The sequence below is a fragment of the Scophthalmus maximus genome, chromosome 1, assembly GCF_022379125.1.
Source record: "Scophthalmus maximus strain ysfricsl-2021 chromosome 1, ASM2237912v1, whole genome shotgun sequence".
NCBI lineage: Eukaryota > Metazoa > Chordata > Actinopteri > Pleuronectiformes > Scophthalmidae > Scophthalmus > Scophthalmus maximus.
The window spans coordinates 20,347,893-20,371,506 of record NC_061515.1 but is presented as its reverse complement, the minus strand read 5'-3'; the positions used below and the strand labels follow the sequence as shown (position 1 = coordinate 20,371,506).

At 43.7% G+C, this 23,614-nt stretch overlaps 3 protein-coding genes across 17 annotated transcripts in view; 2 read left to right on the top strand and 1 right to left on the bottom strand.

The window, feature by feature from the left end:
- Nucleotides 1-7,363, top strand: part of LOC118313762 (FERM, ARHGEF and pleckstrin domain-containing protein 1) — a 46,341-nt gene extending 38,978 nt beyond the window's left edge. For all 4 annotated transcript variants that reach the window (XM_047334720.1, XM_047334721.1, XM_035639588.1 and 1 more), the window contains exons 16-28: nt 548-681; nt 1,121-1,202; nt 1,320-1,381; nt 1,502-1,677; nt 1,763-1,893; nt 2,148-2,216; nt 2,297-2,386; nt 2,741-2,823; nt 3,299-3,411; nt 4,384-4,544; nt 5,381-5,488; nt 5,690-5,841; nt 6,303-7,363. In XM_047334720.1, the coding sequence (XP_047190676.1) occupies nt 548-681; nt 1,121-1,202; nt 1,320-1,381; nt 1,502-1,677; nt 1,763-1,893; nt 2,148-2,216; nt 2,297-2,386; nt 2,741-2,823; nt 3,299-3,411; nt 4,384-4,544; nt 5,381-5,488; nt 5,690-5,841; nt 6,303-6,378 (1,437 nt within the window). In that variant the 3' untranslated portion in view covers nt 6,379-7,363. The remainder of the gene's footprint in view (nt 1-547; nt 682-1,120; nt 1,203-1,319; nt 1,382-1,501; nt 1,678-1,762; nt 1,894-2,147; nt 2,217-2,296; nt 2,387-2,740; nt 2,824-3,298; nt 3,412-4,383; nt 4,545-5,380; nt 5,489-5,689; nt 5,842-6,302) is intronic.
- Nucleotides 7,364-7,669: 306 nt separating this feature from the next.
- On the bottom strand, nt 7,670-10,952 carry LOC118313826 (gamma-glutamylaminecyclotransferase B). 6 transcript variants are annotated; one of them, XM_035639786.1, is made up of 3 exons: nt 10,934-10,952; nt 9,215-9,266; nt 7,670-8,548 (listed from the first exon to the last, which is right to left on the bottom strand). In XM_035639786.1, the coding sequence occupies exon 3, from the start codon at nt 8,528-8,530 to the stop codon at nt 8,054-8,056; it is 477 nt and encodes a 158-aa protein (XP_035495679.1). In that variant the 5' UTR covers nt 8,531-8,548; nt 9,215-9,266; nt 10,934-10,952; the 3' UTR covers nt 7,670-8,053. The 6 variants fall into 6 exon arrangements, with proteins under 6 accessions (XP_035495679.1, XP_035495636.1, XP_035495646.1 ...); XM_035639743.1 differs by lacking the exon at nt 10,934-10,952 and adding an exon at nt 9,362-9,447; XM_035639753.2 differs by lacking the exon at nt 10,934-10,952 and adding an exon at nt 9,359-9,446.
- Nucleotides 10,945-23,614, top strand: part of arl13b (ADP-ribosylation factor-like 13b) — a 71,113-nt gene continuing 58,443 nt past the window's right edge. For 2 of the 7 annotated variants that reach the window (XR_004794516.2, XR_004794520.2), the window contains exons 1-10: nt 10,945-11,080; nt 13,029-13,099; nt 13,228-13,477; nt 13,698-13,803; nt 14,036-14,238; nt 14,569-14,686; nt 14,805-14,964; nt 15,230-15,355; nt 19,463-19,575; nt 21,561-21,720. Coding sequence is in view for 4 of the 7 variants with exons in the window: in XM_035639660.2 (XP_035495553.1) it covers nt 11,022-11,080; nt 13,029-13,099; nt 13,228-13,477; nt 13,698-13,803; nt 14,036-14,238; nt 14,569-14,686; nt 14,805-14,964; nt 15,230-15,355; nt 15,745-15,813; nt 16,401-16,477 (1,239 nt within the window). In the remaining 3 variants the exon portion in view is untranslated. Of the gene's footprint in view, nt 11,081-13,028; nt 13,100-13,227; nt 13,478-13,697; nt 13,804-14,035; nt 14,239-14,568; nt 14,687-14,804; nt 14,965-15,229; nt 15,356-15,744; nt 15,814-16,400; nt 17,824-19,462; nt 19,576-20,648; nt 21,721-23,614 lie in introns of those variants that run through there. The other 5 variants (XR_007031520.1, XM_035639668.2, XM_035639660.2 and 2 more) reach the window with 5 other exon arrangements.

The following is a 23,614-nucleotide window of genomic DNA, read 5'->3' as shown; positions in this document are numbered from 1 at the left end:
GGTGATTTATTCTGAGGGAGGGGATATAACACCTCTGTGTCAGGGGTTGTAGGGATTGTGTGTGTGTGTGTGTGTGTGTGTGTGTGTGTGTGTGTGTGTGTGTGTGTGTGTGTGTGTGTGTGTGTGTGTGTGTGTGTGTGTGTGTGTGTGTGTGTGTGTGTGTGTGTGTGTGTGTGTGTGTGTGTGTGTGTGTGTGTGTGTGTGTGTGTGTGTGTGTGTGTGTGTGTGTGTGTGTGTGTGTGTGTGGTTCCCTTTTGAGAACTGCATTCACTTCATTTAATTTAGAAGAGCTCACATATGGTGTTTAAAATTGTTTCAAAGCATAATTCATTTTATGAAACACGACTTATCTGACCTCAGCTAGGGATGCAACCAACAATTATTTGCATTATGATAATTTTCTCTGTTAACTGAATAATCATGTGGTCGACAGATGTTAGAAAAAAGCGTAGAATCCTGAGCTGTCCTGAAGTTCAGAGTGTGGGTTTTTTAATGGTCCCAAGTTACAAACTTTGCATTTTCTTTGTGTTTTGTGTGTCCATCATAGTCCTTCCAGAGTTCTGTGGGGAAAGACGAGGCCTTTCCTGACTCCGTTCAGAACCTGATCTCCGCCAACTACGATCCGGTCCACAAGTTTCACCAGGGCTTCCTCAAAGAGGTGGAGCAGCGGCTGGCACAGTGGTCAGTATCTCTTCATCCCCATGACATACACTACAATTTAAAAAAAAAACACACTATTTAGTCACATACCGCCGACTCTGTGCCATTTTACATCATGTGTGACATGGACCAAGTCACCAAGACCTCAAGTCCTATGTGACATCACTGCATGGGAATTAGTGGGCACACTCAGACTCATGCAGGCCGTTGCTTTCCTCCTTTGGGAATCTTGTCTGTGTTATTATATGTAATGACAGACACGCACACACACACACAAACTCCATGCTTTGTGGCGAGGGCCCAACACTTTGCTGGTCAGATGAATGGGATAGTGGGAATTGATTGAAGATTTTCCATTCCTGTGTGAGAAACTCGGCTCTGGCCTGACATCTACTGGCAAATGTAACTGCGTATGAACAAATAATAAATCATATCTCCATTCTTGACTTGTCTCTCACAGGGAGGGTCGCTCCAACGCCCACATTAAGGGAGACTATCAACGAATCGGCGATGTTTTACTGAAGAACATTCAGGGTCTGAGGGTAACTATGTCTCCCTTGTATTGTTTTGTCCTGTAATTTTCTTTATGATTTCAGGTTTGTTTTGTTCCTTCCTGTCTCTTTTTTTAAAACTGTCTTTTGTCTCTTTTGCATCTACAGCAGTTGACAGTTCATCTGCAGAAACATTCAGAGTGTCTGGTTGAACTGGAACGGGCCTGCAAGTGGGTGCACTATGCAGAACTTGAAGCTAGAATCGAGCAAACTTTTACTTACTAGCAGGTATTTTCCAAGCGGAAAGAAACTACATTTTTATTTTCTTACAACTTTGCGTCCGTCCTCAGGTCCAGTCGGAAGGTGGAGACTCTGTGTCGAGACTTTGAGCAGCAGAGGGTTTGCTACCTGCCCTTCAACATCTTCCTCCTGCGACCTCTGCATCGCCTACTGCACTACAAACTCATCCTGGAGCGGCTCTGCAAGCACTACCCGCCCACGCACGAAGACTTCAGGGACTGCAGAGGTACGGGGCAGGGTGTTTGTGTGTGTGTGCGTTTGTCAGAAATGCCCGCTTGTTTTGCTACAAACATCTTAACGTGTTCCCTCAGCGGCCCTGGCGGACATCTCAGAGATGGTGCTGCAGCTCCAAGGCTGCATGATGAAGATGGAGAACTTCCAGAAGCTCCTGGAGCTGAAGAAAGACCTGACCGGCATCGACAACCTCGCCATCCGCGGCAGGGTTCGTCCATCTGCATTTATTTATTTGGAGAGAGAGAGGACACTTTGATGTTAATGTTTTCATTGTTCTTAGCTAGATAATGAGAGGTGTAAATTATTCACATTTAAGAGGTCAAGCTCTGCAGAAAAGCAGGATTATTATTAAATCAATCATCCAGTCCTGCGATTAAGAGACTCATTCTTCTGATTTATCCATCTTGGCTTTCTCTCTGCTGCTGGAATACTTTTCACAATATGTTTGTGTTCCACTTCCAGGAGTTCATCAGACTCGGCTGCCTCAGCAAGCTCTCGGGGAAGGGCCTTCAGCAGAGGATGTTCTTCCTGGTATGACCTCACAGCTAATACATGAAATATTTGTAATATCAGTGATGGCCATAAAGAATAACAATTTATCTTCCCCTTAGTTCAGTGATTCCTTGGTGTACACCAGCCGAGGGACGACCCCGGCCAACCAGTTTAAAGTTCATGGCCAGCTGCCCCTCTATGGCATGACGGTACGATCTGTTCCCTCTCCCTTGAAAGTGTTTTTTCTTCTCTCTAAGTTTGGTTTGTCGTTAGAAGCAGCTGTGGATTCTGCTCACATGCATGTACTGTGAATATTTCCGACCAGATTTGGGACCAATGAGGTCCACCGCCAGGGATTTGGCACGTGTCAGCACCCTTATTAGATTAGTGCTGGTTTTGTAATTTAATAGCAGTATCCATGGTAGAAACTCAAAATATGATGTTGTCCGTGGATATTTGTATATCTGTGTTATTTCTGAGTTTGTCCCTCCCAAAAAATGTCATGAAAAAAATCTCAAGTGTATGAATATGTGTGTGATGATGCCTTGTTTGTGTGTCTGCAGATCAGAGAAAGTGAGGAGGAGTGGGGAGTCCCTCATTCCTTCACGTTGTTTGGACAGCGCCAGTCTGTTGTGGTGGCGGCCAGGTAAACACACACATACACATTTTACCTAAATCACAATCAACATATTTGGTCCTATAATACTAATAATGATTTAGATGGCGTGACATGATATAAATTTAAGATAATAAAATGAAAACATGACAGGAACAAACAGATTTCCTCATCCGATCATCCATAATGAATAGAAGCTGTGTGTGTCTAAGAAGAACAACTGATTAATACAGGTCAGCCTCATTAAAAATTTAATCTCTTTTCCATGGGACGTCTGCCACACTTTGTGTTTGTCCTCTAATGAAATTTAACCATGTGACCTAGTTTCCATTCAGTTACTCTTTCACTGATTAAAAAGTTTCAACACAGAGGATTTCATTGCTCAATGCCGACTTTATCACGACTTACCCCCCCCCCCCCCCTAATTTTCTCTCCTTTTCTCGATTTGTATCGACTCAGTGTGCAGATACAAAATATACGTATATTTTTAACTGTGTGTGTCAAGCTGCGCGTCGGAGATGGAGCGGTGGGTGGAGGACATCAAGATGGCGATTGACCTGGCGGAACAGAGCAGCAGCCCGACCTCTGACCTGCTCTTCACCAGCCTCCCTGACAACAGTAAGTCGGCCACAGAATAAAACCTTAAACAGGTTATTTTCATTTATTTTTGTAGGTTTTTTTCCCTGGATTTTCCTGCCTGCTCCTCCAACCTGCTACGTTCCCCCTGCTCACACACCACTGGCAGGACCGTCTGGGTCCCTGTGAGAACCAGAACGTTGAGCGAGCTGAGTCATGAAACCCAGTTATTTCTGGAAATGTTTCCACATGTGATTTATCGCCCACAACGGCTCTTCTCGCCGAAAATCTCTCAGAAGCCATGATGTGACGCAGAGACGTCAGCTGGGACCTGTTAGCTTTTACTGACTGGTCATATTTTCTCCCATCAGCTAAGGGACAACCCCCTACCTATAGATATGACTGTCTTCTAACTTTCATCCTCCTTTAGCAGACAGGCGCTTTCTGCACCACAGGAATAATCCCACTGAATTGTTGCAGGTTGTCTTTCGTCCCTGGATATTTGTCGTTCCCGTCGCCAGCTGTCGCCCCTATTTCTCATCTTCTTCTTTTTATTGTCATTCTTGATCTTAAATGCCTGTCACACTGTTCAATGACGCCTCCGTCTGGTGACCTTTGCTTCGATGTCTCTATATTGTCCCTCTGCTGTGAACAGTTTTAACTCAGACAGTTAAAGAGTATTGGCTTACAAGTCACAACAGAAGGGTCATTTTTTCCTCGTCTTTTTTTTGTGTGCGTGTCCAGACTGTATTAAAATTGCTTTGATCACTTTTTTTTTTGGAGCCCAGCTCTTTGTTCTGTGGCTTCTTCATCTGCAGCTACGGTGAAACTAAAATATCTCAACAAGTGTTATTACTGTGTATTCGATAATATTGTTACACACATCCTCAGACTGCTGAGAACTGAATCTTAACATGGCGAGGCTTGCTGGGATAGCTGTAGCCAGGTTATTGCCACATGTTTTACCCGGCGGAGCCCACTTCTCCCTGCTGACCAGTGTTTGTTGTCCCCCAGAGCTGCTGGAGGACGGTGCCGGCGAGCAGGAGTCCGAGGAGGAGCTCTGCGGCTCGCGCACGTCCCTGGAGCGCCAGGGTCACCGTGGCAACACCACCGTGCACGTCTGCTGGCACCGCAACACCAGCGTGTCCATGGTGGACTTCAGCGTTGCCGTCGAGGTAACCCGCTCCGTTTTTTCTCGTGTCTCGTTTCCCTCCCTCCGCGCGTCACACTGCTGTTTTTCCTCTCCTGTCTCTGTCCTGTCGTCTGTTGCTGTCCAGTGTGTAGTGTCTGTCCTGGTGTCTTACTTTTCTGTGTTTACATCCTTTCTTTCTTCTACCACCCCTCCGTCTTCATCCATCTCTTCCACCCTCTGTCTTTCTCTCTCTCTCTGTCTCTCTCTCCATCTTCCATCCCCCTCCCTTCAAATGGGACAGTAGCCTGGCTAGTGAATTGACAAGGCCCCTCAGCAGACATCAGGGGCCCACGTCTCTCTCTCTTTCTGTGGTTTGCTGGTACAGGATGGCCAGCCTGTCCTTTATTGACACCTGCTGGAGTAGTGAGGTACTGCAGCAGCTCAGAATGAAATATGCCTGTAGGGAAATTCACCAAAAAATTACAGGAAAAATAAATATAAAAAAAAAACATGATAAACTCTAATCTATGTATTTTAACCTCATTTCTCTTTTTGTTGCACAACACAATTGGAGTGGTTTTACTTCACCAATCAAATAAAATGTGATCCCAAACTATTCTTACTGTCATGTTACATTGATATTAGAATGCACAGTTGAATGCAAAATACTTGAAAATTAAAAAATCTGAACTTGAGAATTCAACATCACCTAAATTTTTGCATTCAACTGTGTGTCCTGGTTTTGCATGAGTGTAGAAATATAATTATTCCCTTCTTTATCCTTTTCTTCCCGTTTTATCGCTAAAATGAAAATATATTGTGACACTAACACTTTTGCTTCATTGTTTTTTCTCCCTCTGTTTTTCTTTTTGCCTCCAGAACCAGCTGTCAGGTAACTTGCTGAGGAAGTTCAAGAACAGCAATGGCTGGCAGAAGCTCTGGGTGGTTTTCACCAACTTCAGCCTCTTCTTCTACAAGTCACATCAGGTTAGACGCACAGGAGCGAGCTGAGTATGACACAGTAATTCTAATAGCTGCGGTGGATGAGTTGAGTTGTTGAATAAGGGGTTAGTGAGTTGTGACAAGGTTTGTTCTTGTATGAACCTGTTGGATGTGCAAGTCAATCGCTGCTCAATGAAAACGAGTGAGGGAGATGAAAAAGTAAATTTTTCTTCCCCCCGCCTGCAGGATGACTACCCTCTTGCCAGCCTTCCCCTGCTGGGCTACTCCGTCACAGTGCCGTCCGAGTCGGAGAACATCCACAAAGATTACGTCTTCAAACTCCACTTCAAGTCCCACGTCTACTACTTCAGATCAGAGAGCGAGTACACCTTCGAAAGGTACAGCACACACATCGTCCAGAACCTATTTATTTAGTTTGAGTCTCAGCGAGGAGAGCGATGTTGGAGATAAGAATATGTTCGAGGGAAACAGACGGAGAGGTGAGAAAGTCCCTTATTGTTCATGGTGGGTGTAATATATAACTAATAAATGTCCATCTCTTATCTACAGAGGAGATCAAATAATCATAAAGGCTGTTTTACAACACGCCACGTTGCAAGGTCACGTCGTCTACAATGGATTAATTTCGTTTTGACTTTTGTTTCTTTTACTTAAATCCAACTTTCTTGTGAACTAAACCCTGCACTCACAGGTAACAGTGTTCAAAACATGCTTTGGCTGTTGTAATAAAAGAAGATGAATACAAATGTGTGCTTGACTGGCTTTCAGTGCATTTGCTTGATTTATATCACCAACAAAGTTCTTTCTCTTAGTTTAATGTCATTTGTCCCATCTCCAGGTGGATGGAGGTGATCCGCAGTGCCACCTGCTCCTCCAGCCAATCCTTGCCGAGCACCAGGAAGGACCTTTACTGATAAATCTGCTCCATCCTCCTCCTCCTCCTCTTCCTACTTGCTCCTGCACTCACCTGGGTGAAGATCTGGACTTCAGACTGCACAAACACCAGACTCTTTACTACCGCAGACACAGAATCACGCTGCACACAGCAGGCTGTCCCAGTCGACACTAATTAACGCCTCTGAATTGTTGATTCGCGCTCTTCTGACACTTTGCGTCACTCAGACGTCCTGCACACACCCTCTCATTACACACACACACACACTCTGCACCACCAGTGTCTGATTAGAGGCTGGGGTGGAAGTCGCCCACGATGCAAACCATTATGTCATTTGACTTTTTTTCGACACGCGCGCAATATTTTCCTTTTTTGACTTTGTTTTTGCGCCATTGAGTGGTGTTCACACACACATGGATTTAATATTCACACCAACAACATCCCCGTTTACAATAAGTATTCTTTTTTTTTTACTATTTTAGATATTCCTTTAGAACAACACTTTTGTGATAAGGTTTTAAACATTCACACAAATAAGATTAAATAAAACCGAAACCCGGATTTAATGAACTTTTATGTGGAGATCTGTGTTAACGTGAACCCACTCACACTGAATATCTTCCGTTTGTGTGACAATCTATAAATATTTGGATGAATTGAATGTGACGCCAGTGTGGACACGATTAGAAAAACACCCGTCATTTCCCTTTTTTTTTATATAAAGCGACTTTTTGTACAGTACTTTGATACACTGTGAAATGTTCCTCATCTCATTTCTCTTTCCTTTTCATCTTGTTTTCCTGCAAGCTTTGTTAAAAAAAACCAAATGGCTTTAAAACTGCTTCCGACGCCAACAGAGTTTTCACTGGTCCGCTGCCAAAAAAACGTTCTCCTCCGTATTACACCAGTTTTCTTCTTGTTTTTTTTTTATACTATTTTAAATAAAGTTGAGGAAAGATTGTGTTCATAAAAAAACAACTATAAAACGAGAACAACCCAGAAAAGTGATGTCTTCTTTGTGCCTGTGTTCTTTATGGGAACACAGCCCGAGGTCGAAAAAGATTAGCAACACGACATAAAAGGGAACCGAACAGAACTTCTAGGAAAAAACTACTGTAAAAACGAGTTTAATCGTGTCTGCTGTTGGAATTTGGACGTCCCGTGGCCTGCTCCAACAGCATCTTCAGAGCTTAAAACTTGGCTCCTGTCAATATTTATTCTCTGTATTGTAATGAGCGGGTGGTACTGTCAAAAAACTCAAGAGAAACCCGTTCGACGGGTCGGTCTGAAAAAAATACTCACGAAACCTCTGTTTTCTCCAGAGCTTTATTTCATGTGTTTTACAGCAACAAACTTGCCTCAGAGTTTTTCAAACAAACTTTTAAATGTAGTATAGCAATGGTTTTTATTAATATCTACCACATATTCTCAATGCAGAGAGAACATGAGAAAAAACAGAACAGGAGTTCGAGGAAAGGTGCAGCATTTCACAATGGGTTCAAACCTGTTTACTGTTAAGTACTTCAAGTAGAGGAATCACATACTGGGACCAAATTAATTCTACTGCTATTTACATTCTGCTCGACTAATCACGGCATGTTTTTAAAGATACAGTGAACGTTGTAGGAATTACAGTGTAAAACAACGTCTTTCTATTTCGATTTTTAAACTGGTGAATGCACCAGTGAGCTTCATTAGTCTTGCGCTTCTCTGGTCACGTACTCGAGCCCGTGATCTCCGAATGCGTCGTAGTTCTCATAGCCGGGCAGCGAGGGCCAGTCCGGCTGGTACGCGGTTGTGCTGTACACAAACGCCTCCGTGATGCTCCCTGGCGACGACCTCTCCTCGCCCTCCGTCTGCCCCGCCAACGCCTTCACCTCCACACGGACCGGGGTCCGCTGGTACATGGCGGGCACGCCCTCAAAGTCGTCCAGGAACCTCAGCATCTTGTCGTCCACTCTGTAGATCTCCCCGTGGACGCGGCGACCCCGGCCGGGGATGTTGAGGAGGAAAGGGATGTTGTGCTGGCCGGCGATCACCAGCGGGTATTTGTCCGCGGTGAGGGCCGAGGCAAGGAACTCAGCCTTTCCGTTGGTGCTGTCGAACAGACGGTGGTAGTTCGGTTGCCCTTTCTTCAGGGTTCCATAGACGAAGATGCGAGTCATGGTCATGTGGAGGCAGGACGGCACCTGAGAGATAAAGCAAGGGAGAAGTGTTCGGGAGTCATCGTTTCAACACAGGAGCCATTTGGCTCATTCTTATGCCTATTTTGATTTAACACACCATGTTTTTCTTTCAGTACATGTGTGGATGAAAATGTTTGGAGACTGTCAGTACATCTACGTACTGTAAGTAACAAAAATGCAGACCTACAAAATAAAGGAAAACAAAAAGTGTAAAATAAAAAAACATGTTAAAAAAAGGTCTGGGGGCTTCTGCAACATTTGAACAAACAGTTCCATTAGGTGCTTTGCATTCAAATGCAAAAACTACAAAAAAAATCTTGACGTCTTGCATAAAGAGATAATATATTTCCCATGGCATCCATCCCAAAGTCCTGGACTTTGTTATGGAAAAGATAATCTGTGAATCTTTCTTGCACGCACGCAGGCACACACACACAGTAATGGAGGCGGAAGTAGTATTCAGACATTTTACTTAAGTAAATCAACAACATAACTAAAAGTAACAGTCCTGCATTCATATTTTTACTTTAGTAAAACCACAAACTAAAGTACCACAAGTAAAAGTACTCCGTCATGTAGAATGTCTCACTTCTGAATCATGTGTATTATATTGATGAATGATAATCACTGATGCATTAATGTGGTTGCAGCCGGTTAAAGTGCTCTTACCTTTACAAACCGGCTCACCTGGATAGTTCTCCCCTGGGAACGGAGTCTTCACCTGTAAAAAAAAAAACATTATTATAAATTTTGAATACAATATTATCGGTAACTAAAGCTGTCAGGTAAATGTAGCGGAGGTAATGAGTGTACAACTGTTACGTGCTCCTCTGTGCACGACTTGCTTCTTGACACGCACACACTTCACTTCCGGGTTGAGGGAGAGACATGCGCAGTGAAAGTCTAGATAGGTTGGAGAAACAATGAACACCAGGTGGCGCTAAAGCGACGAGGAAAGCCAGAGCCAGTTTCATGGCTGTATTATAGTGAACAGAAACGTATCTTATATTTTCCTATCTTATCTTATACCATATTATATTATCTTTTCTTATTGTATTGTATTTACTCTTCATAAGAAGAAAAATAAACTTGTGTTCAGTAATCAATTATTGTAATAAGAGGACGAAGAAGAAGAAGACATGACATCCTGCCTCACTCCTCTGTCTGCAGATTCACCTGTGAGTGCTGGAAGATTGGAACTGTGACTCTAAATTAAAGTACATTTATCTTTGTCCAAACAGCCACTTTACTTTGATCCGAACAGCTATATTACCAGCTATATTCCGGTATTTCACTATTTTAAGGTGATCGTGGAAAATACAGTACGACAGTGTGTACAACAACTGACATAGGTCCTAGAGTTTGTGACAATAATCAATTATTGTCTCATTATGCTATTGAGGATGCGCCAGAACACGGAGGTGATGGTGGACCAGTATGTGCTGAATGTACCATATATGTGGGTTAATTTATGCTAATGAAGATCTGCCAGAACACGGAGCTGGTTGGTGTATTTATGCTAATAAGGATGCGCCGGAAGACGGCGATGTTTGCTATTGTTTATTATAGTTTGGGAAGTAAGAGATCGTCACTTGTTTTTGTTGGGAGGTTAAATTATTGACTTCCCAGATAGCTTGTTTAGTTTGTTTATGTTCGCCTTTGTTCACCCTGAGTTAAGTTGAACTCCTTATTCAGATTTAATATTTAAAAAAATATTGTAAATAAAACTACTTTACTTTGACATATGTTGTCCTTGTGGCTGCTTGGGACTTGGGAAAGATGGTGCACTTTCATGTCATGTCTTGGACACCTCACAGACAGTCCGTAACTCGTGGCACAACATTTTGAAATTGATCAAGTGAAGTTAAAGTACCACATGAAGTTCACCGCGTCGCTGTGTGGAACCCCTGCGCTCCGAATGTTTTTGAACGGCGCTCTCATGTTGGGTACGCACGATGACGTCAGCGCGTCCGCAGCCTAGCAGCGGCAGCAAACTCGGCGTAAACAAAAGCAGAGAGCTACGAAATGAGCCAATGAGGAAAAACGTCCCAAATGTAGCTGCGTTGGACCGAGAACAACTATTTAATTTTAGTGTGTCTCGGTGAGCACAACTTCACTTTATAGCGACTCTCTCGTGTGCTGAGACTGAATCGAGACGCGTTATCCAGGGACCGTTACAGCTACGTTAGCTTCAACTAGCCTCGTTCAACGGGACACGGAGTTTACATTTAATGACAGTTGTTGTCTTCTCAAAACAACGTCTGTGTGCAGCACATGGCGACGGAAACTTGTCGCATCGGCGAGGATGCGGTCGATCTATTTGTTTTCTTATAAAGATATGCCAACGTCGATTGCATCACTAGTTAGCTCGCTATGTGGCTAATTTACCGCGGGTGAGAGGCGACCAGCTGGCTGCTCGAGGCTCGATCCTGGCCGGGTGACCACTTGACGGCCAGTCATCCGGAGTCGGACTGCGATGTTCAGCCTGATGGCGAATTGCTGCAATTGGCTGAAGCGCTGGCGAGAGCCATCCAGGTGAGTGATGTGATGCTGTGATGCTGTGATTTCTCCTGGAAAAATCAAAACACCGCTACAGGAATGAATGAGATGGAGGCTGAAGTTGATGTTGTCATCCTCTTTCCTCTCGTTCAAAGCAGTTAATTAACATCAGTTCTGCCCTTTTTTTTAATGCAACATATTATAAACTGGAATATCACACAGATCTAAGCCATTAGGACTTGTTAAAATGTTTTGATTGTTTTTAAAAGGCGTCAGATGATCAACACAAACCTGTATCTTGTGATGACGAAGATCATGCCTTTTTGTTTTAGTGTGTTGAATAATAATCCTATTAGTGACTGGTGTGCGATATTATGGAGATACAACTTCTACTACATATACTACTGACTCTTGACTACACGCTGACACTCTTGGCTAAGTCAGCTGAAAGAAAAAAAATTGATAACAGACTTATCAAGTGATTAAATTCTTGCCTTTCTAATGTTAGGATGTGCCGAGTAATTTTAATTATAGATGAAATATCCTTGTGCTCGGGCTGTTGGTTGTACACAACATTTGAAGCTTTGTCGTTTTTTAACTGTCGTACGTCAATAAAACGATCTGCAGATTAATTAATAATGAGCATCATTTAGTGAGTAAGTAATCTGTTCCATAGCAGCCAAATCATTCATCGTGTATTTGAAATGATTGAGTCTCTCTTATCCTGTACTTTTCATGAACATACTATAAGCCTTTATTTTTTTGTTGTTGAGAGCTCCTTGTTGTTGTTGTGTACAAAAAATCAACAAGTGTAAGATGTAACCGACGATGCTGAAACCACGTGGTCCCCGTGAGGCATCTGATCCTTTTGGGATTTAGTCAGAAATCCTCCCTTAATCCTCCTGCAGGTCTGTTCAGTCGCGCTCTTCCCTTGGGCTCGTTGCTGTTAGAGGTTTTCACGGCAGCGGGGAGGACAGGGGGTTATTGGTTAGCAGACGGGAGATACAGACAGACAGCGTCTCGCCTGTTGGAGGTTTGCGTCCAGAGCCGAGCCCCGAGGATGAAGGCCAGTTGGCTCCAGAGGACTGTTAGATGGATTGTGCGCTTGATGTCTCTGCGGCGCAAGTGTCAAAGTTAAGTATGAGGCCGGGAGAAGAAGACGGGGGCCTTTATTGGGAATGATGCGTGTTATTCCAGTGCAAGAATCTAGTGATTGGGATTTTTCAGGGTGCTAAATTTCTCCTTACTTTGTCCTTCTTGGAGGGATCCATTATAAAAGAGGCTCCAGATTCTCAAATATTGTGAGAGCAGTATCTTTTATTTTCGGCAGATTAGCTGGGGCTAGATGGAGTCCGACTGTGATCTTGCGACGTATTTATCGAAGTTGATAAACGATGTTGAGAAACACTGGTGGCAACTTGTTCCCCATGCCATCTTGCAGTCCAGGTGTGTGCATGCCGCTTACCTGCAGAGACAACTGAGTGGGCATCTGTCGCATTGTTTGCCTACGTTTTCCTCCAGGAATCCTCAAAAAAAAAAAAAAAATCCATATCAGTTGCGAAACAATACCAACACCCACATGCATTTGTGTTAGTCTCTGTAGAAATGCAGCTGTCTTACAAACAAGATGTGTTGTTAATTGAAATGTGTACAGTAACACATTCATGGGAGAGAAGTCCACAATCAGCCCAAAACAATAAGAAAGCATTTAATCCTAACAGTATACAGTAATTTGATTGAATATATTAGTTTCACTGGCGTTAGCCGACCATGCTGCCGTTGTTGACTCACTTGGTGGTGCACATTTCTGATTGCGTTTGTCACCCAGATGATTAATTGGCTTATCTGTGCACCCGAACGCGTCACGAGTGCTAATGCCAGGTCAGTTCTCTCTGTACGGGCACTGCACATTTAGATAAGGGCGGCATCAGATGCCCCTCCCGCCCCACGTGTTTTCAGTTCTTTTCCCCTTCTTATCTTACAGGAAAGTGACTCTGTTGATGGTGGGACTGGATAATGCGGGGAAAACGGCCACAGTGCGAGGGATCCAAGGAGGTTAGAACCTTGTTCTCCGTCTTGTTCACTGTGAATAAACTTAAATGTATATTAAACGTTGTATTCGACCGCTTGCAGTTGTGCCCCAGTGCTCTGTCATCACTGTCTGTATCTTTTCCCCCTGTCAGACGATCCCCACGACGTGGCTCCAACCGTGGGTTTTTCCAAGGTTGACCTGAAGCAGGGCAAGTTTGAGGTGACCATCTTTGACCTCGGTGGCGGGAAGAGAATCCGGGGCATCTGGAAGAACTACTACTCTGAGTCGCACGGCGTTGTGTTCGTGGTCGACTCCAGCGACATCCAGCGGATCCAGGAGACGCGCGAGGCCTTGGCTGAGGTCCTTCAGCACCCGCGCATGTCCGGCAAACCTGTGCTCGTGTGAGTGCGCGCTGTCACTAAAATAAATGATTCTGTGATACACACTTAAAAAGTGATAAAATGGTGTATTTCAAATGTGCTGAAGACTGTGAAGGGATTAAAAAAAACTAGGATAACTGTCCTTGCAACTACTTTACCTGCAGCTTGTCTAACATAATCATTTCACTTCTATTTATTTACTTACTCACTAATATCTCCGTATTCCTCTTTGCTCCTTTAGGCTGGCCAACAAGCAGGACCAGGAAGGAGCGCTGGACGAAGTGGACATCATTGATCACCTGTCATTGGAGAAGCTTGTCAGCGAGAACAAGTGTAACTGTCAGATCGTAAGTGCGCGTGCACCTGTTGTGAAATGGCGGTCGAGTGGCATCAAGGGCATTTGTCTTGACTGCAGTTCTTACCCATATATAGACAAAGGGTTTATTTTCCTTCTCTACCACAGCGACGGCGAAAGACAGCGATAGGTTGGAGGATGCTTTCATTCAAAGGCAAAAACCCACGAGTGCTCACAATTTTCTTTTTCAGTCTAATCTTTCAATATATGCTCCCTTTCGCCAGGAGCCGTGCTACGCGGTCCTTGGCCACGGCAATAAGGTGGATAAGTCCATCAAGAAGGGCCTGAACCGGCTCCTCAACAACATCGCCAAGGACTACGAGGCCATCGCCGAGCGCGTGCAGAAGGACACGTCCGAGCAGCGCGCTCAGGAGGAGCAGGACAAGAAGGAGCGGGCGGAGAGGGTGCGGCGGATACGAGAGGAGAGGTGAGGACATGGAGACCACTCTCCGAATAAGAAAACCTAAACATGATAAGGAAAGAAAGGACAAAAGGACAAAGGGGGGAGAAGATGGTCGGAGTCGAATGATAAATAACTAGGGAGAGGTGGAAATGTCAAAATGCAGAGGATAGCGTCGTGTAAAGTCTCCCCTGTCTGCAAAAATACATTTGCCCATGCATTCTTTCTTTGAGATAATAATGGAAAATGACACATTAGTCACAAATCACATTATTACAAAAGAAATAAAACTCCTTCTCAATAGTGGAAATATCAGTTTGAACAAAAGCACATAATTAAATCTTGGTCTGTCTTCAGAGAGCGACAGGAGCGGGAGGAGGCAGAGCGAGAAGGCAGGCCGCTCCAGGGAGAGGAGCCCGGCGACGACGACGACATTCCCAGCCCCTTCATGCCAATCAACAATGTCATCTCTCAGGTCTGTAACTTACACACGGCGGGACGGCGTCGTGTTGCGTCCGCGATTGTCGAGTTGAAGTGGTAAAATTCTGCTTTTCGAAGAGCTCAGGAGTTAAAGCCTTTCGTGCTCCTTTCAGAACGACGATAAGGAAAAGGAGAGCAAGAGGCAAAGGGAGCTGCAGTACGAAAGGACTAAAAGCCCGAAGGCGGACGTCATTGGAGAGCAAGAGGAGGATGACGACGAGGAGGACGACAAGGAACCAGATCACTCGAGCTTGCCGGAAAATGCCAGTTCAGGTGAGTGATGCGTCTATAAATACCACCTCAAAAATGAATCCACAGTCATACGGCCGGGAATAGTTTTACAAAATGATGACTGGACCAGCTGAGGAATTAAAAGATACAACTTGCTCAATTCCAGTGATGGAAAATGATGGGACGACGCAGGAAACGACTTTAACTACGTATATTTATTAGACCCGTGTCGACAAATGCAGTGATTCCTGTATGTGTCAAATCCAGCCGCTTGGTTTTAATGCCCACAATGTGTGTGTACGTTCAGCCTCAGTGGGTGAGCAAAGCAAGAAGAAGATGGGGAAACTTCACCTGAAGAGGAAGCACCGGGTGGACCCACTGAGGACGGAGGACGGGCCGGCAGAGAGCCCCACCCCTCCCGCAGTTCCTCCAGGTGAGTCCCCACGTCCCCGAACGCACCTTCGCAGCCTCGAGCCGAACCTTCGTAGTTTGAGTCCAGCTTGCCTCCCACAATTGCCGTTCACAAAATCTAGCTGCTAGCAAACCAGTTGCTTCTCGTTGCTGCTGCTTCACAATCGATTGTTTTTCCACCTTAGAACCAGCGGGAGGCTCTTATTGTGAAGCAGCTATAGAAATTGCAATGTATTTGTCACAACTGATTTTTTTGTTTGACAACTGATGATGATTTATTGACGAAAGGAGGAACAGGATGGTGACGAGCGATGTTTCTATTTGTAGTATGCAGCATCCCTGTCTTGACGTAGTATCACTTTTTAGCCCCCGTCCTGATAAGCTTTCTTTATTTTGTTTTCTTTTGTTTAGTGGGATGGGCCACACCCAAAGTTTCTAGGCTGCCAAAACTAGAGCCGCTGGGGGACTCGAAACATTCTGGTAACTGCTGCCTGTGAAGTCTGGTCCGCACTTTTAGTTTCACACATTCCATCCTTTGTTTCTGATGTAGCCCAATCAGCCATTAATCTTCATCGCTAACCTGGTCTTTGTGTGGATTAACTCATTCATTAAATGTCTCTGCATCCGACTCAGTGTTTCCTCTGTGCATAATTCGCCGGATTTGGAGCAGCAGCGGTGGTAAAAAAAAAATCTCCCGGCGTGGTTGTTGCAGTGGGGGAAAACACTGAAATCTGCCTTCAGATGTGTGTCGACTGTTAATTAGTATCACAGACCCACATTGCTGTCTTTTTTTTCTTCTTCTTCTTCTTGTCCTGCATTCTACCAGGCATGTGTGTTTCACTGTGTGTGCTTTCCCTTCCTGGTGGCAGACCTCTCAATCGACTCAAAGGCCCGTCTGTGTGTTCATCCGCATGCTCTCACCACGTCTGTGCTGATGACGTTTATCTTCTTTTTTGTTTACAATTGTTAGACTTAGAGTTCTAATTCATTAATTTTATTTCAGGACTCAATAGATATAGTTTACTAATAAAATTTAAACCTTTTTATTTTTTCATGCCCCTCAACAGAAATGAACAAGAAGCCCCTCCCGCCTCTCGCGAACAGGCTGCGGCCTAACGGTGACGCGCACGACGTCATTTTTTAACCTCTTTTTTATTTTTTTTCAAACTGAGGTTGAGTCCCGACCAACTGCTCTCCCTTTTGCTTTCTGTCTCAAGCGATCGGCGTGTAGCCAGTGGGAGCCGGTAAACCCCATTCAAGTGCGGGCCGACTGCAAAACCCAGGGGCAACATGGGAAACGAAATCCCGCTCAGAGGGCGGTCGCACAAACGGACACGGTTTGATGTGAAACGTTTGGACCTGACCGAGCCGAATTTGTCCGGTTCCAATTTCTGGTTCGGCAGAAGTGCAATTGGAGTGTTTTCCACTACCAGAGACTGAAACTTTAATTTTTTAATGACAGTGTTAAGACAGTTTGGACTCCAGCTGTCCAGGGGAAATGCTTTTAATCGAAGAAGAGTGTAAATATGTAAATGATGTCCTTTACATGTGATTTTGTCAAATTTCATTCATTTGTCTTTTACATCTCGAGTGTTGTAAGTGCATATGATATTTTGGAAGTAGCAGAAAATGGGTCAAAATAAGAAAATAAGGTCTTAAATTTTGTCTTTTCAAAATCTCAAACATTTCCCTTTTTACAACAGTGATGTGAAAGAAAACAAACAAAGGAGTTGGATGTACTGTAATATACGATGTAGAACTATACAAGGAAAAGAGCTACACTACACCATGATTTTTAACTGGTCAGTAATGAATGTCTTCACATTTCAATTAATGATTGTAAAGCTTTTTTATGGCCACTGAAAAGAAAAAAACTGTAACAGGGATATTTTTTTTGCCAGCAACCTCATAAAGGGTCATATCGTTTTATTTTAAGTTATTGTTAAAAAAAAGTCGACATGTAAAAGATATATTGGTCTACAGGGCTACAGATTGCTCTGATGCGTTCTGCTGCTCACACTGTGTACCTGCTTTTTAAAGTGATATTTCTCCCAAGGCGCGAATCCTGCCTCCGACTCGCTGCCTCTCTGATCGCCCCGAGGATAGAGGTGGTCTCGTTTGTTGTGCCTGACTCCGACTCCGCCGCCGCCGCTTTCACTTTGAAAAGAGCGGAAAATAGTATCCTCAAAAAGAAAAAAATTTAAAAAGCATAAACGCAAATCTGGACAAAAAAAGAAGATATAGATCTCCGTTGCCCCAGTTAGGTTTGATGTTTGAAGTGTTTCGCGCTGGGACAACAAAGGGAGGAGACCGCATCTCTACACCGACACCTGGAACAGTCAATATTGGGTCACAACACACAGGAGTTTAGAGTAATAGCGGGAAATATCACTTTAAAAAACGCTAATGAGCTCAAGAATTGGAAAAAAATGTATTTTTTTACTCACTTTGAAATTTTATAACCGTACAATTAAAGATGTTTCTCCTCGATTCTCCCCTCATGCGTTATGATCAGCGTGTTTCTGGCTTTATTTTTGGCTCAACATGAACACGGGCTGGTTTGTCACCCAGCCCCTGCTTTACAGACACCTGTGTCTGTCTGTCACTGCTGGTGTTTATCCAGTAGCTGTCATTTTGTGATCAGTTTTTTCTAATGCGAGGACTAAGATTATCGTTTCTACCTACACCACTCTGGACGGTACGTCAGCAGTACCTGAGTACATCGCTTGAGTTAATGTACTTTCCACCACTGGTGTACTCGCCATTGGCTCAAAGGATTGAAATGAACGTACGTCGTGAACGAAAAACACAAATATAAAAGTCTTGGATTAACCCTTGAATAGATTCAGGGTGCATCGGTCCTATGTCCGACTATGTTTGATTTCTACTGCACCACAATCTGTATTTACATATAATCCGAATCATATTACTCTGGTAAACAGTTAAAAGTTACCTCTCTTTGGTTAAGATGATAAAATATAATGAAACACAGCTAAACACAGGTAATATGAATGTATTTGGACATTTTCTATAATGGTTCTTAGTGCGCTGAGATAATCAGTGTACTGCTTCGAAACAAGATTTTTTTTTGGAATGTGCGGGTTCATTACGCAGCTCTTCAAGGAGAACAAAAGACAAAAAAATGAATCAAAGTAAGGGATCAAAACACGAACGAACAATATCCAAACTTTGCATGTTTGACAAATGACTGTAAGACTGTGGCAACTGCTGTCGCATTGAAATGAGCCTTTATTGTGTGTGTGTGTGTGTGTGTGCGTGCGTGCTTGCGTGAGTATAAAGTGTGTTCATGGGCTGTTTCTGGGAGGACAAATGAGTGAGCTCATGACAATTGTAAACACACAGAGCCTGGATAAACCATATATTTTGTGATCACACAGTACATTGGTGATCTGTCACGAATACAAATTAAACTGCCCAAGGCCAAAACATATTTCAGCGTTGAACTAGGCTGAATAAGGGATAAAAACCTGCTCCGCAATGAGAACACACAATGTTTAAACTGTATCAAATTATACTGATGATATTGGCATTAAGAGTAATTCTGAATTAATCAGCAACTATTTTGATAATCGATTAACCTGTTTAAGTAGTTTTAATGGGGAAAAAAAGAGTCAAAATTCTCTAATTCCAGCTTCTTAAATGTGAATATTTTCTGGTGTCTAACTTTTTTTTGGACAAAGCAAAACTGTGCTTCGCGTCGGGCTAAACAATGGCCCTCTACTGTGGTATAAGTAGCGTATACCACGGCCTGTCCTGAGCTATTGCTTAATCGATCCATTGTCGACAAAGTAATTGGAAGTTTTCTGTGCTGGTCTGTGACAGCAGGGAGAACAATGTGTTCCAGTTTTTTTTTTATCAAGACTAAAATAGGCAAAAGAACCTTCGGAGAAAGACGATAAAAAAAAATAATCTAGTATGTGACAATGTGGAAAATGAGCGTCTACAATCTGCTCTTCCCTAGAAAATGGAATGTTTTGCTCTGACTGGCTGTCATGTCTCCTCATTGAGACGTGGTCAAACATCTGTTCCACAGCCCGAGTCACTCCCAACCAGAACATCGTGGAGACGTGTGTCCCTCATTACAGCTCTCCATGTTGTCATCACACAGGCAGGTCTTCATTTCACTGAGCGACACCGGTGACGCGGAGAGCTGGAAGCCGGTGCGATGAGGACGATGTTATGCAGGATGAGCACGGCCAGCGCACCGGTGCCCTTGAGCAGGTGCGTTCAACCATCAACCTCACCCCACTCCCCTCTCTCCGACTCATTGTGTCTTCCTCCACATCCAAAACAAAGATGGTAGCCAGGAATGACATGCTTCCCTGCTCAATTTCTATCATCTGACCATCCTAATAAAATTATACTAGTACATGAAACATTAATAATATGCATGACTAGCTACCAAGATTAGGGAAAGCAGTCATAACTCTGTAAAAAAAAAAGGCAGAATCTTTTATTTTCGTGTTACAGACAATATTTTTTCATGCAGGAGTTTCGAGGAGCCTAATTGTTTCTCCTGGGAGGATTGAAGTTAACCATCTTTATCGACTTAATTTGACTCCAGTCTGATTTTAGCTCTAAGATACATAAGAGTGAATGTGTTTGTGTGGTGTGTGTTTGAAATGAGAGGTGAGGTGCATTGGAAATTAAAAAGTACATCCCTTTTTTTTTCCAGTTGCACTTCAAAGGGGACGATCACGGGGCCGATCATTTTCGTGTGTTTATTTTAAACCACTGCGGCGTCTTTGGTGCTCCCTGCCCAATGCTGTGTTGTTCCCGTGCTGAATTTCCAACTCATCTCCTCTACAGCACCATTTATTTTATTTTATTCTTCCATCTTATTCCAAATAAAACTACGGCTGCTGGAGACATAAAACGGATCAATGCACGAGAGCATTTATCCCTGGAATGACCCCCAGCGCAAGGCACCGAGCATTTAAAACAGCAAAACCAAAAAAGCTTATGTGAGTGGGGAATAGGTCGACATCACAACTGTGTTCAATCACTTGGCAGCAGTGAGCGGCGAAGGGGCCGTGAACTGAGATGGAATCTCTTTGGGCAGCTGTGCTTGCTGGCAGTTCCTCGATCTAGGCCTAAAAGTAAAGGTCAGGTGGTTGCTCCTAAACTTTGGAACTCTGTTTGTTTTTGCTGTCTTCATGTAAGTTACGGGAGAAATATTAGAATTAGCTGTGGATAATTTTTCATTCGAATATGCATAACAATGTTATTTCGCTCTGTTTTCAATCACATGCACTTGGTTTTGAAATGATTTCGTCTTCCCCTGTTACTCCTAGTGAGAATCCTTGTTCTGACCAATTACCCATCCACACAGGTAAGTGAATATGTTTAGCTGCAGAAAAAAAGCACATTAGCTTACAGGTAATCACAGAAGAGAGAAACTGTGGCCGCTGGGAAAATTGTCTCTTGTAACAAATAATAGAAACATGACACACACAACAAAAATGTCACTTCTTCCTGAAAGTCTCCATTAGCACATCTGTCAAACTAAGTGGTCATAAATGTTTGATGGCTGACTCCATATTTTAAACTTAACTGAGTCATTTTTCATCATCAAATGTTGATTGCAAGAATCACAAGGCTTCAAAAATAAATTTCACTCCAGCTCACAAGTGCCACAGCACCTACATGAGACCTCGGTGGCACCTGAGCATTAACATGATCTAACATTGCTTATTATTTTCCTTCCCACACAGTGCTGAAACCCAACTCTGTACAACCCGTCCACTGCTTCAGGCTCCTCCTGATCTCATACTGATCTACTTAAGATTAATTTAGTCTTTTGGGGGGATTTCAGGGATGGGAGTGAACACTGGCAGTTCTCAAAGCTATCCACGATCTACTATATGTGCTCCTTGAGTGAGTAGAAGTAAATCTCCCATATGATGCAGCTTGTAAAGAAAACAAAAAAACAAGCAGATAGGTTTGCAGTGTCTCACTCAAGGGCACGTGGGCTGATGAACGCACTGCATGAGAGTTCAGTTCTTCATGTTATTTAAAGCCGAAAAATATTCCACTTTTTTCCCATAAACTTGTCATTATGATGTTAAAACTGATTGCACAGTGTAATGCCAAACACCATCCGCACTTATATTGGTCCCCTATAAGGTTTGCTCTCACCATTGTAAAACGTCACCATTGTTTAGCCACAACGGTGAGAATAACGTTCTCCCTGTTTCTATCCCCAGTGATGGAAACTCAGAGGGTGAAACAGCGAAGTTGACTATCCTGTTGATGGAGGAACAAATGCGACGGAGAAGGAGAGTGAAGCTAGGACAGGCGGAGAGAGCTCCGGGACTCGAGAGGCTTCAAAAATGACATGCAGTTTGTCTTCTTTCTACTAGATCGGTAAGTAACACAACCAGCCTAAATTGAATTAAATTGGGATTGTTATGATGGTTATGGTTGTATGGTACTCTCTTTTCTCCTCCGTTATCTCCAAAGTTGCCTCGACAACTTCCTCAGGAGCGCTGAGGGAAAAGTACATGCGTTCTTACCGGCGTCTTGCTACCGCAGAGTCATTACGACAGAACAATAATACCACCTGGAACCTGCTAGGGGCACCAACGTTGTCCGTTACCTCCTAAAGTTTTTTTTGTTTTTTTTCTTGCATCACCACAGCTCAGGGAGAGTCCCTCAAACATGAAATATTAATGAGCCGAGAAATGACACCAGCATTGGAAACGCCGTGCCGAAGGAAACACGCCGCAAAAACATCCACCGCCTTCAAATCTGGAACCCAAATATGTATCTCTGGCATCTGCACTAAAATGCGCCCCCCCCCCCCCACAAATATACAGTTTCATGATGCCATCTTATCATTTATCAAACCGTATCTCCTTGAACGCAGCCACAATGCTCGCTGCAGGCATTTGGTCACCGCAGGAAGGCTCATCCTGTGCCAGTAAAGGCGACAGTGAAGAAGACAAACGGCCCACACGAGCGGGAGAGGGTGGCGTTAGGAAGCACAATGATGATAAGTCATCGACATGCACTCCTGCGCTCTTGATCTTGACTCATAACGTAGTGCGGGAATGGGTAACCAGGTCATTACTGCACATACTGTTCTCTTCTGTGCCTTTATGCCAGTATTTATGTGTGTGTTATCTAGAATAATCAGCAGTTTATCCTTATCATACAGTGTAATGGCTTGAAAAAAGACAAAGAGGAAAGAAACTACTGCAGTGTGCGACGGTTCCCCACCTGTCACGATGCCCCGAGGGTTAAATCAAGAGCAAATAATGAACAACTTGTGTTCTGACTTGTGGTTTGTGCATCTGTCTTTAAAATGGGATGGGGGAGATAATAGCTAATTGAGTGTGCTTGTGTGCTGGAGGGGGCTACGCAGCAGTAGGCTCAGTCCATGGAATAAGAGTCGCTGCTGCTGTCTATTTCCTCCACCTGCAGAGGGCAATGCAGCTCCAGGAGTCTGCACGACGTGAGCGCTGGGAATAGTCGACCACACTAGTAAGGACTGCAACTCTTGCCGTTCACCAGAGCTGAGTGCCATCTTTTAGGATGTTTCCAGTGTCTCACCTAAGCCTGTTGACAATAAAGGAGACAAAAACGTAACGCAGGAGAGGCGTGATCCACTGGGTTCTGCCAGGAGGAAGGGGAGGAGGAGGGTGGTTTTAACTAAACTGCACCAAGCTCTCCTCCTTTAATGAAAGCCATGCGATGGCTTATTATGCAACTAAACAGGGTTGGGGAAAGATTTTGACACAGAGCTCCTGGAGGAGGGCACATCCGCAGAGCAGCTGCTAAATGTACACTGACTGGTTGAATGTACATTTAACGCAGCGCGGAGAGATGCCTCAGTGTTTGTGATGACGGGAAGACACGCTTCTTGTCAATCCATTGATCGATGGATCTACTCAGTCGTCACTTTGCTCTAATTTCACATATTCGGTTACCTGGGTAATCGCTCAGCCATTAGAGCAGTGGTACAGTGCCACTTAAAACACAATATGTCCACTTCAGGCCCCCTAATTACAAGTTTGAGTTTTGAGCCGAGCCATCAAATTGACACTCCCATTTTTATCGTTGTTTAACTGATATAATTATGTATAATAAAAGACTGGATATTTCTTATCTTATTTTTCCTTTTTAACTTATGGCCTCAATGGAGGTTGTTCAGTCGTTTTGGATTAATGATTTATTTGTCATCGCCTGACCAAAGTAGGACATTTTGACCACATCAGTCTTTCAGTGTTTGGCATAGAGCGTCGTTCATGAGTTTCCA